This window comes from Gobius niger, assembly GCF_951799975.1.
Source record: "Gobius niger genome assembly, chromosome: 19".
In the NCBI taxonomy this organism is placed as follows: domain Eukaryota; kingdom Metazoa; phylum Chordata; class Actinopteri; order Gobiiformes; family Gobiidae; genus Gobius; species Gobius niger.
Window position 1 is genome coordinate 10,370,564 of NC_136870.1, and position 13,718 is coordinate 10,384,281.

At 42.1% G+C, this 13,718-nt stretch overlaps 1 protein-coding gene and 1 long non-coding RNA gene across 2 annotated transcripts; both read right to left on the reverse strand.

Annotated features, from left to right (window-relative positions):
- Nucleotides 1-94: 94 nt before the first annotated feature.
- On the reverse strand, nt 95-4,041 carry LOC306978395. Its single transcript, XR_013793895.1, has 4 exons — nt 3,905-4,041; nt 3,327-3,379; nt 3,188-3,254; nt 95-1,255 (listed from the first exon to the last, which is right to left on the reverse strand). It is a non-coding gene; the product is annotated as an uncharacterized lncRNA (long non-coding RNA).
- Nucleotides 4,042-4,907: 866 nt separating this feature from the next.
- LOC306978306 (cilia- and flagella-associated protein 337) lies at nt 4,908-11,270 on the reverse strand (the record flags this gene model as incomplete). Its single annotated transcript, XM_079576829.1, has 15 exons — nt 11,140-11,270; nt 9,937-10,177; nt 9,715-9,861; nt 8,767-8,889; nt 8,520-8,691; nt 8,391-8,437; nt 8,165-8,308; nt 7,880-8,068; nt 7,315-7,506; nt 6,731-7,198; nt 6,502-6,648; nt 6,257-6,438; nt 6,034-6,173; nt 5,211-5,359; nt 4,908-5,138 (listed from the first exon to the last, which is right to left on the reverse strand). Exons 1-15 carry the CDS (start codon nt 11,208-11,210, stop codon nt 4,908-4,910), a joined length of 2,643 nt encoding a protein of 880 aa, XP_079432955.1. The 5' UTR covers nt 11,211-11,270.
- Between the last annotated feature and the right edge of the window lie 2,448 nt (nt 11,271-13,718).

Consider the following 13,718-nt stretch of genomic DNA (forward strand, 5'->3'; position numbering starts at 1 on the left):
CACATTTTAAGCAAGGAGTATGGATATTATGCTGATAGGTGGGACTAAATGGCTATGCGGCACAATCAAAAGGGGCATAGCTGGTCACCAAAAGTCACTCGTCACTCCCGTTCCCAGATCAGCCTATCTTGGATTTTCAGACACCAGGCAGCGCACAACATGCCAATATCTACTTTTAAGAGCTCTTCCTAAGCAGCTTTACACTTAAGTAAGCCCATCTCGCAGGGCTTTCCCAGCATGCATCTGCTGTTGTGACTGAGGTATTTTGGAACATCTGTCCCGTGTATCGGTGTGTGTTTGCTCAGAAGTCTGGTGAAGCTGCTTGTCAGTGTCTGGGAGTCGCTCTCCAGGGCGTTAAAGCTTGTCTGAAGAGAAAACAGGCTGAAGGAAGAGGACGATGTCAGAAATGACTCGCGCCATGTGACAAAACACGTACAGGGACTTGGTTAACGCATCTGCGCCGTCAAAAATACATCCTAATTTCAAAGACCGCAGCCACCAGCTATTTTTGATTTTTTTGTGTGTGTTCCAAATGCAACACAACTCTCAGCAATAACAGCAAGCATTTTCACAGCAGAAAGGCCATTTATTTTAATATCAAGGATCTGTTATCCTCAGGCTGTTTTGACATGCCAAACAAATGCACGAAAGGTCACCACGGGCAGCAAAGCAGAACTGTGATCTATCTTCAGATAAATTTATGATAATTCTCAAAAAGTCAACTTAGCATTTGCGTGTCGGCGACAGCGAGCAGACAGCATCAGACAGCCACAATGAGATAATAGAGTGTTATCAAAACGCTGCCTGAGGGGTGCAAGTGACGTACGCGCCCGATTTGTCCTGTCTGTTGGAATCTAACGCTGCAAAATCCACTGAGGATAATGCATTTGACTCCACCAACACTTGAAGCGACTCAGGCTTTTTGTGTGCGTGTCTTCTTTTTGGCAAATGAGCAAGCACAGCGACGTGTTTTCAGATCAAATGAGCAAAACAAACAAAAATAGGGCACAGAGTTCCTTGAAGAATTTGTGCAATGCTTTGTGCTTTGTGCTTTTGTGTCGCAGAGCAGACTCGGGAAGCCGGTTTGCGCAACTCTTTCTGCATCCTTAAAAAGATAATATCCGGTATATGGGCCGAAATGTCAAATCCGAAAAGTCATGCACTTCATCGTGTGGTACGTATCACTGTGTTTGACAGATAGCTCAGTTTCCCGTCGTGCATGAGCCAAGGATGAGTCTCTCACAAGCAGCGCCTCCTGGACAAAAAAACAACAGAAGAGAAAAAGGAAAAAAGGAAATATAATCCCCACTATATTTTCAGAAAGCATGATGACCAGCAAAATCACAGACACAAAGACTCACAATAGTCTTTACATTTTTTAACACAAATACAAGTACTGGAAGTAAATACCCATGAACCTATTTGGACAAACTATCATCTTCAAACTTTTGAACTGACTTTTGTAATTGTCATTCAGCCCATGTAGTGATCTCCAATGAAACTTTGAAATATTACTTACAGCTTTCCCATGACCTTCCATAAATATCATATTTTTGCCTCTCTTTTATTATCCCTTCCTCTGAATCATGTTTTTGGAAAGCATTAGAGTGACTGTGGTGCGCTGCGCCCACACGCTGAAGAAACTATCACATTCCAAACAGTGGATCGAACTGTTTATGGTTAGAGACACCGCAGGAAGCCACTCGGCCACGTGGACAGAGGCAGACTCTACACTCTGCACTCCATGTAAATGAAGGATTTGGTGATCGCGCAAATGACCCAACAGCTGATCGTCTCTGTGAAGATCTGCCAATTTGGATGGATCGTCATAACATGATTCAGAGCTTTTCTGCAGCTCTAACGCTTTTCACACTCACGCCTCCTATTGGGCAGTTTTGTCATGCTCTTAGTGAGTGACACGCACATTTCATCAATCAGAGTGAAATGTGAACTTTCAGAAACAGCCCAGTCGTGAATTCAAACTGCAGGTTTATGCAGGAGGCAGCAGCAAGTTTAGATTTAATGCTTTTTAATGTCAAAATACAGCATTTGGATTTCTTAAGATTGGTAAACATTCCATCCAACATTAAAATGCACCAGTCCAGTTTTTGCTTCCGATACCAATGCTGTTACTGCGGGTTTGAGAAGCGACAGATACCAAGAGACTTTCTTAAAAGTGGCATCTGTAAGAAAACATAAATGGTCCTCTATTTTAACAAGTGAATCTCTCAGTTTGTGAGATCAATAAGGTCTTGTCTTATCTTGCAAACAAGATGTTGTTATCAAGGGGTTTTCTACTAACCAACTGTAATGGAGAATCTTTAAACAAGGACCACTTCACTTTTCTTCACTAAATAGAAAATGAGTCATATGGCTACATGACTCAGGCTATTCGGTTAAGGTTACATTAATATAAACAACAGATAACAGATTTCATAACCTAAATTAAAAACACCGAGACCTTCAACAGCGCGGCGAAAAAAAATACAGAGGTTAGACTAACTTTGAGGTACGGCATGTCCATGGTCAAACATACTGAGCCAAAACAGTATACTGATATTTGAAATGTGTATTTTTCCAGAATCGGCTCCGATATCCAATACCAGTATCAGATTGGTGCATTCCTAATAAAAATGTGGACACATTTTGATCAAAATATTTCAGCTGAATCAGTTTTAGAACATAACTTGGGCATTTTTGACAGACTTATGCCGTAATAAATAACAGATCAATGTTATTTCCCCCCCAAAAAAAGATTCAATTTGATTCCAAGCTTTTCAATGACAACGAAGGCCTTAATTTTGGCACAATTCATTTAATGACTTTTATTGATATTTAATACCCCAGTAATCTCACCTACATCAACATCAGACCCATTCCTTTGCTCTCAGTCATAGGTGCACTGTCTTTGAACACTCTGTAAGATTGAGTCTGCGGTAAATTCCACTCCCTGCCCATGATACAAGTTATCCAATGCCTTGTGGACATTTCAGCATGGGCACGGTGTTGGAACCTGCAGTTCGACCCCATCAAAACAGAGGCGCTCTTCTCCTCACCACCCAGCCATTCTGAATAAGCCGCTCCTTCATGGTCCTCCCTAAGTGTGACCCAACCTGAACTGAAAACTACAGAGACCTCCTGAACCCACCGATACAAGTAGCAATGATCATCCTATCATCATCCTTACCTTGCTACATTACAAATCTTCTGTCACACCGTGAAGCTCCCGTCTTGCAATAGTCGTCTTTCAGACACTTCAAAAAACAAGTATTGCAATTATAAACTGCAATGTTGTGCAGGTTAAATAAAAGACTGTGTTGTGTTACCATGGCTGGCTGAGGCCCTTGATGTTCTTGCTCAATTTTACCACATGGCGAATCTGCAGAGAACAACAGCAGACAGAATGAGTTAATATGCGCGGTTATGGTGTGTCGGGCTGGGTGTGGTGGTACAAAAAGTACAGCTAATCGCTAATTTTGGCACGCTGCATCCAGACAGCAAAGGACATTTCAGTAAATAGTTTCTCTTTCCTTTACACACACACAGAATTCTTGAGCTTATCTGCGTTTTCAGAAATCTGGCTCAGTGCACGGTCCAGGTTTCCCCAAATTAAGTGCCAGACTTCAGCGGAGAATGCAAGGAATGCCCTGAATTTAGTATTGATAATATTGTAAAATTGGACACAGCAGATGCAGAGTTTGGGGTTTAAATATCCCCAATCCAATCAACATAGCATGCTTTTACAATTACCAAAGCTTTTCTCAATGCTTATTTTGTATTATTAAAAAACGTACACTGCATTTCTCAGTAATCTGAACAGTTTGAACATTTCCTGTATCCGAACCAAACATAGTCATTACTGGGACATTCACCATGAACAGGGGGGTGTGGGTCAGATAGTTACCTCCCTGTGAAGTTTGACCGCTGCCGCAGGGTTCAAGGCTGGGACGCCGGGTCTTGTCACGGCGCTCCTCGGTCAGGCTGCCCCGCGTGTCACTGATGTGCAAACACGAAGCAAATCGAAAGCGAATTAGCCTTGACAGATACAAAAGCAGCCAGAGCTTATCATATCTGCGTTTACTGGAGGATTTGATGTAGAACAGAAGCCCAAGTGTTTACTAGGTCTGGGTTGTGTGTTTTTATAAGTGTGGGATTGTGATTAATTCATCATTATAGTTCAAAAAGGATCCACCTTTAGTTTGTTTCAAAAGGGAACAGGAAGGAACAAATCTTATAAGCCCCTGGCCCATTACACAATCTTCATCCCATCAATGAAATAATCTAAATCACTCAAAACAACACAGTTTCATTTTAAGCATGGTTTAAGCTCCTGAAATCAACCACTGTATATTTTATGTTTCCCAGATCAAAAAATGTGTGACGATCTCTGTCCAAACCCAAGAAGTATGAAGTGTTTTGATTATGTATATAAAAAACATATAAATCATTTCTGTACATATGCAGTGGAAAAAGCTTCCTCTGACCTTTTACATTCATGCAATGTTTATTTACCTAAGTCCACGCAGACACTCTCCCCCACTTTCCTTCATTCTAAAATTACATTTCGTCCGACAGATGTGTCTTTATGAGCCATGTTGCCCAACATGTGACTGAAATATTGTCACTCAAAACGCCAAGTTTCAGTTTACGACCTTGAGCCAGGAGTTTCTATAAAACACTTGCATCTGTGGAGCCTGTGAGGAAAGTTACTGCCAGAGAGAGAAAGCATTCAGTTATGACTAATTTACCTCAATGTGAAAAGCTTTAAAAGGAGTTGGAGAGCTAGCGTGTTTAGGCGATGGTATCTATCGTCTAGATTATGTAGAAAAGAAGAAGGAAGTCATGGATGAATGATTATGAATGATGCATGAGAAAACTACCTGAACAATATAGACATGGAGCTATTATCATATACTGTACCTATCAGCCTGAAAGGTGCAGGGATCCGTGAGATTCCAAAGCACTTCCTGTCCAAACGACCCCACATGATCTCCGTCTACTGTCCAGAGTCCAGCCGAGCCATCATCTGAAGCCGACAGGATAAAGACTCTTTCAGCCATTTCAAGCACTTCCACACTGAGTAATGCTCCAGAGTGAGCCCTCCAGCGGCGCAGCAGAGGGGGCCGCTCACTCACTACCTGCAAATGAACACACTCAGTACTTAGAAAGAGGAAAATACAGGCTTCTGCGGGCAAACAAACCATACCCACCTGGTCCTGGACATCGAGTCCATAGTGAGCGATGTCCCAAACCTGAAGCCAGCCCAAAGTGTCTCCAGAAACAAGTAAAGTGTGCTCTGACTGATTGGAGCTCAGGGCGAGTACACGTTCATCTGACTGCTCTGGAGCATAGAAGTGGCCTGTAATGAAGATGGTGATTCAAAAAGTTTACATTTTGAGATTAAGATGTTCTCAATTATCCGTGTGGAGAAATTTGTCCTCTGAATTTTTCACCCATCCTTCAATACTAAAAAGGTCACATTATTTCAGTGCTCAAGAGGTTTTGTCAAATAACTGTTTTGTGTTCATACAGGAAACTGGCGCACTTGGAGGAAACCCACCCTGGTGCGGAGGGAACATGCAAAGTCCACAGAGAAACGCTTGCACGATCACTGTTGCATTAATAAACTATATAAAAAAGAACTAAAGCTCTTGAGTTACTCCACAGCACAAATGTCCTCGGATCTGCATTCATCAGTATGCCTGCACATTTACCTACATACTTTACATACACTACAGTATGTGTTGTAGCACATGTGCTGCAGTCACAGCCCATGGATCCCACACCACTAAACACAGATGGGACCTGGAGACAGACATAGCTGTGGGCTGTCGGGAATGGTACACAGTCTCAGGCCAAGTGGACAGTTCAGCCTCACTGTCACTGCTCCAGGCCCAACAGAGGATAATTAAAAATGACAGATTCATACCATGTCAGCTGCTGGGTCAGAACTCAGAAATGCCTGTCATGCAGTGCTACTTCTTACAGGAACTTGAACAGGTCTGATCTTTGATTTTCAAATAATTCCCTTACCATAAGTGTGTTTTTCTCCAGTAATGCTCCAGAAGCAGATGAAGCCAGCCTGTGATGACACTAGGACACCTTTGTGTCTTAAACTTTGGTTAAGAGCTCGATGCTGAAGAAACATGAGGCAGTCCACCGAGGGCACCCCTCTGCAGACATAAACAGAGAAGGCAAAATGTGTCCACCACGATTCTACATTTATTATCAATATTTCACTGTAGTTCCTTCTCACCCAGAGGACGTCTCTTTACTAAGATGAAGAACTGGCATTTGTGTTTCCAGCTTCCAGACAATGACCTCTCCTTGTGTTGCCGTGGCGATGACATCCATGGCAGGACAATGACACAGAGCCGTGATGTCTGATTGTTGTCGTATGCTTGACTTCCAAGAGGCTTTGGCTTTCACATGTAAATCCTATGGCATAATTTATTCATAAACAACAGGCTGTATTGCATTTATTTAAACTTTACTTTTTACCTCAGAAGTTGCAAGGTCATATTCAACAATACAGTGAGTCAAACCAACGGCGACGAGGTGATCACCGTGAACCCACAAGAGCCCAGTGACCGTGGAGCGGAGCGGCTCAAGTTTGTGCAGATTCAGACCATTCAGTAAATTCCATACCTGCGAGACAATAAACAACTTAAAACATGGAAGCCTTTGTGTTAAATGTAAGTTGTAACTTAAACTTATGTTGACATGTTACCTTAATTGTACCATTATGCGCTCCTGTAATGAGTCTCCTTTGGGATGAATCTAGAGTCATGCAGCTCAGCTCCTCCTCTCCATGAGCATTGGAGATGTGGAGTCTCTTTTTTCCAGTGTTCAGCTCCCACACACAAACTGTCGAGTCAGTGCTTCCTGTTACCACCTGCTGCAGACTGGGGTTGTATAATGCACAGGAGAGCACTGCTTTTACCCTGCACTCTCCTAATTGATGTGCCAGGGCTCCTGCTCTGCTGCCTCCCCTCTGTTTATCAGACAAACTCAACAGTGCCAGGTAGTCCTTGCATCCCACTAGTAAATGAGGCCGCGTCTCATCGGGAAGAGGAGGACTCAGAAGCAGGAGAGGGAAATTACCGTGTTCAGGGATTTGAGCAGCTTGCAGACAGGGGAAGTGTAACCTGACAGTTTTGAGACACTCATGTGTGGTGATGTCCCAAACTCTCAGCTCCTGTTGTGAGGTAAACACAACTTTATTTATGGAGTGGGATGAAAATGTAAAATGTGCTCATTACTCTGCGGCGCGACAGTCTAAGATCATTCCTCTGCATTGACATATATACTCACCGCGTCTCTGGAGTAGCTGAATATTTGCTCTACAGGTTGGTAAATTGCAACATCTAGCACCGTGGCGTGGTGACCCTGCAGTGTAGCCAGCGGACGTGCGGTCACGTAGCGCGCCCACATTCGGACAGCGCAGTCACTGCTTCCAGTCACAATCAACTGCAGACGGGCATTGTAATCAAAACATGTCACTCCCTGAAAAATGAACAAAAACACTATGATGCAGCAAATGAGGTTACTTGCTTTTCTGTTTCTCACATAACGAGACAAACAACACACAAAAAAACACTTTATAGGTTTGCAGATTCTTCAGTGGTTTTATGAATCACTGGGCCAGACAGTCATTGCACAAACATTCCCTTCTTTAAAGTTCTGTAGTGACTTTACTCCAAGATCCCAAGATCCAATGTCCAACACTGGTCAAAACCAAACATTGTTTCAACAGAGAATTTGTAAATCAAGAAGTTCTTAGTAGTCCTTCCCTTTCAAGTCTTTTAAATCAATTAAACCAATCAAAGTCACACAAAAAGACACATCATCACAAAGAACAATTTGAAATGCTTCTCACCCCCCTAACTTTCCAAATGTACTGATTTGGCTTTCCTGACATATTGAAGAAAGCCACAGAGGTCACAGAACTCTCCGATGACGTCATGATCACTTTGGTTCCACTTTCAAACATGATCCGGTTGACTGGGTCTTGGTGGACGCCCGGGATATAGCGGTACGTGACTGTGCCCTCATGGTCCCGGAGGTGCTGTCATTGGGGACAGATCAGAGCACACGCTGTAACTCAAAAGCCGAGACATGTTGCTTTTTTATCGGCTTTCGATATTACAGATTAAAGTGTTACATGAAGATAGATCCTTTGGAGGCCGTGTTCTCTCTTTGAAATGGTCACGTTATTGAAAAGGCGTCTTGTCGGGTTCAGAAACCGCAACACATGAACGCCTCCCATTTCATCCCCCACGAGCAGCAAAGACGGTTCGAATGGATACTTTGAAAAACAAGCACACTTCATTAGATTAGATTTAGTAGGCAGGAGTATTGCAATAGTAATGTTAGTCAAATGATCATACCTGGATGTCATACCAGTAACAAATAGCAGTGAGGACGCATGGGAAACCTAACATATTGTAAAACAGACATTAAAATGATGTATATTTTGGTAGCCATTTAAGTAAGCACATCCGTCTATCCTACCATACCATAAAGGTGAAAGTCCTCAAAAGCGTTGGCTGTGGAGACATTGATGAAGTGTATGTCTCTGCAGTCTGTTGCAACAGCCGCCTTCTGGACATTGCTCATGTAAACAGCATCAGTGACCCAGCCTCTGAATCTCTTTGTATGAGCCACTTCCTCGGTTGGATCTCCCGCCAGCTGGGGGTAGAGTTTGCTCAAGCAAGTGTTAAGAGGTTGAAGCAGGACCGGCTAAAGCGCCATGATTTCACTTGCCTTTAAACTTTTAGTAATGTGTTGGTTCTTGTTCCATAGAGTGATCTGACCACCTTTACTCACACTGATGTAGCGCAGCGAGGGTGAGTGAAAGACAGCCACAACACGGACTGTTGGCTCTCTCTGCAAAATGAAATGTATGACTTAATGTGGCAGTCTAATGAAACAATTAGAGTTATGTGACTAGCTGTAGTAATGATATGTAGGCTATGATTAGATAGAGATAGATAGATAGATAGATAGATAGATAGATAGATAGATAGATAGATAGATAGATAGATAGATAGATAGATAGATAGATAGATAGATAGATAGATAGAGAGATAGATAGATGATAGAGAGATAGATAGATGATAGAGAGATAGAGAGATAGAGAGATAGATAGATGGATAGATGGATAGATGGATAGATGGATAGATGGATAGATAGATAGATAGATAGATAGATAGATAGATAGATAGATAGATAGATAGATAGATGGATAGATGGATAGATGGATAGATGGATAGATGGATAGATAGATAGATAGATAGATAGATAGATAGATAGATAGATAGATAGATAGATACCAGAAAGATTAACTAGACTTGAGTTAGACCAACAGGTTGCAAAAGGTTTTCTTGTTGAAACTCTGTCCTTACTGTGAGAGGAGTCGCATCTCCTCAGACCTGACCTTTTTTACTTCTCTGAGTGCGGGACACCAGCTAAAAATAGCCAATAGAGATGATGCGGCTAAAAGGTCACTAAACATGCGTGTTACAGTAGATTCTCTTCCAAATGCTTTATTTCAATAATCCACAGCAAAATGGCATTGTCGTGTCTAGCTGTTGTGATGCTTTTATCAGGTAGGCTATACTGTATGATATGGAAATGTCCGCAGTGTGGCTTTAACTACTCTAAGCTATTTCTTACACTTGAACTATCATTATTTCCTCCAACTGTCTCTACCTTGTTGTGGGTGCAATGCCTGAACACTAGCTGGGAGTCCTGGAGAGCCGAGGCAGGGACAGAGGCCCTCGACCTCTCCGTGTACTCCAGGAGCAGGTAAGAGCACAGCTGCGGCCATGTCACCTGCCCCGCGCGGCTTATATCCACCTGCATAATAAAGCACAGGTGTTCCACATGAGTCACTGAGATCAGGTAGTGTCAGTCTCACAAGTTCAAACCCACCTCATCAAAGAATCGTCTGACCCATTCATCATTAGCATCAGACCCCATCACAAATCCCATCACTTCACAAAACTCCCCCAACGCGATTTTATGACCCCCGTCTGGGTCTCTGGTCCTTCTTCTGCGGCCAATAACTGCACGTGTTTGGTGCTTGTGTTTAGAGCTGGTGAATGCATCCCGGAGGAGCTGCAGGTGCTTGGGGCTGAGTTTCTCTGCAGGACTGCATCCAACTTCGGCTTCACTAAAGAAAAAAAAGAAAGAAAAAAAGACAAGGAAAAAGCATTAAGCAGCATTATGCAAATGTTCACAGCTATCCGCGTGCCTCTAACTGTCATAGGAATACTGAGAACTGTAATGGGGACTGTGGCGCTCCCTTGTGGCAAGATGTTAAAACTCCATCGGCCCACCACTGTCCATTTCTCCTTCAAGCTTTCAGTTAGTGTAGGTGAAAACATCTTACAAACATCCGTGTGTTTGCTGTTCGTGTGTGGTCCAGTAGCTTCGACAACATCAGTGAGAGCGTGCGTGATTGCTGTTCTCCATTCCAAAGCAATCACAAAACGACTGTGCAATAAATGTTGCCTTAAGAGTGGTCATTCTGTTTAGTGAGGCTGTTGAGGAGGACTAAATTGTTTTACAAGTTACAAGTCATGGATGCAAGTGGCCACAATATAACTGCATCATCACAGTCACTGCTTTCATCCAGTTCTGTGTAAAATTGCCTGCGCCTCGACAATGGTGGACAATATTCAAAGAAATTAAGCCAAACAATAAATTGATGTGACAAATTATTGCCCTTTTTTGTTTTGTATTATAAAAAATTGCACTTACATTAAAATGAGAAGCTGTGTAAAAAAGTGAAACGCTCGCTTTTAGTTTAGAAGATTGAATTAACCACCTGGATGACTGACAATCTACATTGTTTTAGCATGAACTTATTCAATCAACTATGCTGTTCTAAAAGGACTGCTTGATTAGAGGCAATAAGTGTTATTTTCTCCAAAAAGGTGAGGCAAGTTTTTTTTTCTTCTGCATTTTACACACAAGGAAACTCAATACGCCAAGGATGTTTCTCAGTAGAATTCTATGGATGACACTGTAACATCTATACATAGAAAACGTTTTTGCTGCACTTTTCACCAAACACTGTAACAGCTGTAACTATTTACATTGTAACCACAACAAAAAGTAATGAACACTCACCAAAACCTGCTGTGTGGAATCTCCTGCTCATAAATCAACCATGGATTTTTGTACTTCTTTAAAATATCCATAACTATAAAGGTAAAAATAACTCACTCAAGAGTATTTCCATTGAACAAACTCTCCTGACATCCTAATTGAACTGCTTCAGGTCTGAGTGCCTGGGCTTTTTGTTCCCATCACTACCTTCTCATGCAAATCTTATTGGGCCAAGCTGAGAAGGAATGTCCAGTGCTACAGGTCAGTGGTCTATCCGTCAAGTTTTTGTTCAGCCGCAGCGAGAAGAGAGTCAACACATCACCACAGAAGAAGTTAGAAAGCCCCTGGTGCCTGGAGACCATCACTGTGTAAGTTAATGATTGGAGGACGCCAAGTTAGTCAGGACCCACAAGACAGAAAACAGAAGAATTTCAGTGATCTAATACTGAGTCTTCCATTCACCTACAAAAGCACAATCACATTTCTGTGGCCTCCAAACTACACATTCAGGTGAAGATTGCCAGTGATTTCTGTGGTCCCTTGTCTTAATAAGGTATTTACATCTTTACCTAATGTGGAAAATAGAAATAGGCTCCAGAATTGAAGTAGAATAGTTTTAGAAGGCAAGGCACGTTGTAGAGCACAATTCATACACAAGCAATTCAAAGTGCTTCACAGTTGCATGAAATTACAAAAAAAACCCACATCAAATCAATCCATAAAACATCAACATAAAAAATAATGAATTACAGTAAAAAAGCAAGAGTGCAGATAAAATACTTTCAGTTGTCATATGCAAGGATTTGAACATTGTTAGAATTGAGGCCTTTCTCACATCCTCATCGACTGTTCCAGATTTTAGATACATGAAACTGAAACGCAGCCTCACCGTGTTTACTATTGACAATTACTATTACTATTACTATTACTGTTGGGAACCACCAGGAGACCCCTCACTCAGAGCCTGCGATGGTTCATACGGCTGTAACATGTCAGAGATGTACTTTGGTGCTAAACCATGAAAAGACTTGTACACAAGCAGAGCTGTTTTAAATTCTAGTCTCTGAGCAACAGGAAGCCAATGCAGAGACCAGAGCACTGGACTAATATGGTCGTATTTCCTGGTTCTTGTCAGGACTCGGGCAGCAGCAATCTGGATGTACTGCAGCTGTCTGACAGCTTGTTTAGAGAGGCCAGTGAACAGCCGTTACAGTCGTCTAACCTGCTGGAGACAAATACATGGATAAGTCTCTCTAAGTCTGGTTTTGACACTTCACCACTTCGTCACTTTATGCACCTGCACATCTGTAAACACAACCCTGCTGTTGTTCTATGTCAAATTGTGGTCGTCTGATCATATTTTACTTTTTATTATTTATTGAATTATGTTATTCTTTATGCATGCTCTTACAGCCTAAGTTTTTATAGCATTTTTTTTTATGTGTTCTATGTTGCACGATTGTACCGAGAAAAAATCCTAGTTTGTGAACCTGTTCTCAAACAATGGCAATAAAAAATATTCTGATTCCTCAAATCTTAGCAAAGTTTTTCAGATGGTAAAAATCTGCTGGTGTTATTGTCTTGATGTGACTTAGAATCCATGATTACTCCTCGATTTCTAACCTGATTTTTGGTTTTAAAGAGAGAGACTCAAGGTGACTGAGTTTATTTGGAGAAAGTTGTTTTGCATCCACAGACTGATCTGTTCGATGCAGTGACAGAGTGCATCTTTAGGCCCATGTTCACCTGCCGTCAGTGACACGTAGATCTGAGTGTCTTGACACATTGTTGCTGTGAATTAGCTGACCCAATGGAAGCATGTACAGGTTGAATAAGAGGGGTCCCAAGATTGACCCTGGGGGACTCCACAGGTCATGGTAATTTTGAGACACAGTTGCCAATTTCAACAAAGTACGTCCTGTCCTCGAGATAGGACTTGAACCAGTATAGAGCAGTACCAGAGATTCCCACCCAGTTTTCTAACCTGTGAAGTAAGATCCCGTGGTCCACTGTGTCAAAGGCAGCGCTCAGGTCCAGCAGAACTAAAACTGAGACCTTACCTGCGTTGGTGTTCATGCGGATATCATTTGTCACCTTGATCAGAGCTGTCTCAGTGCTGTGGTGGGGCCTAAATCCTGACTGGAAGGCATCAAACACAGACAGGAGAAAATATGTGAGCTGTTGATAAACTACTTTCTCTAGGACTTTTCCTAAGAATGGCAGGTGTGATATGTGTCAGTAGTTGTTCAGCACTGTGGCATCAATGTTGCTTTTCTTTCGAAGAGGCTTAATGACTGCAGTTTTCAAGGCTTTTGGAAATGCTCTAGTCTTTAGTGAGATGTTAACTAACTGAGCAAGTTGTAGCAACAAGCTGGTCAGCAATGACTTTAGAAATGGGTAATTCATCAAGGCAGCATGTACATGAACTCAGACCGAGACAACCTCTTCGATTGTAAGCAGTGACTTAGACTCATCAGACTTGAGTCATTAATTGGAAGACTTCAGGCCAATAACTTAATAAGACTTGCAAAACAAGGACCTGTTCCAACTCTGCTAGAAGCTGAATCACACAAATAGCAGTGATATATTGTGTAGATTTT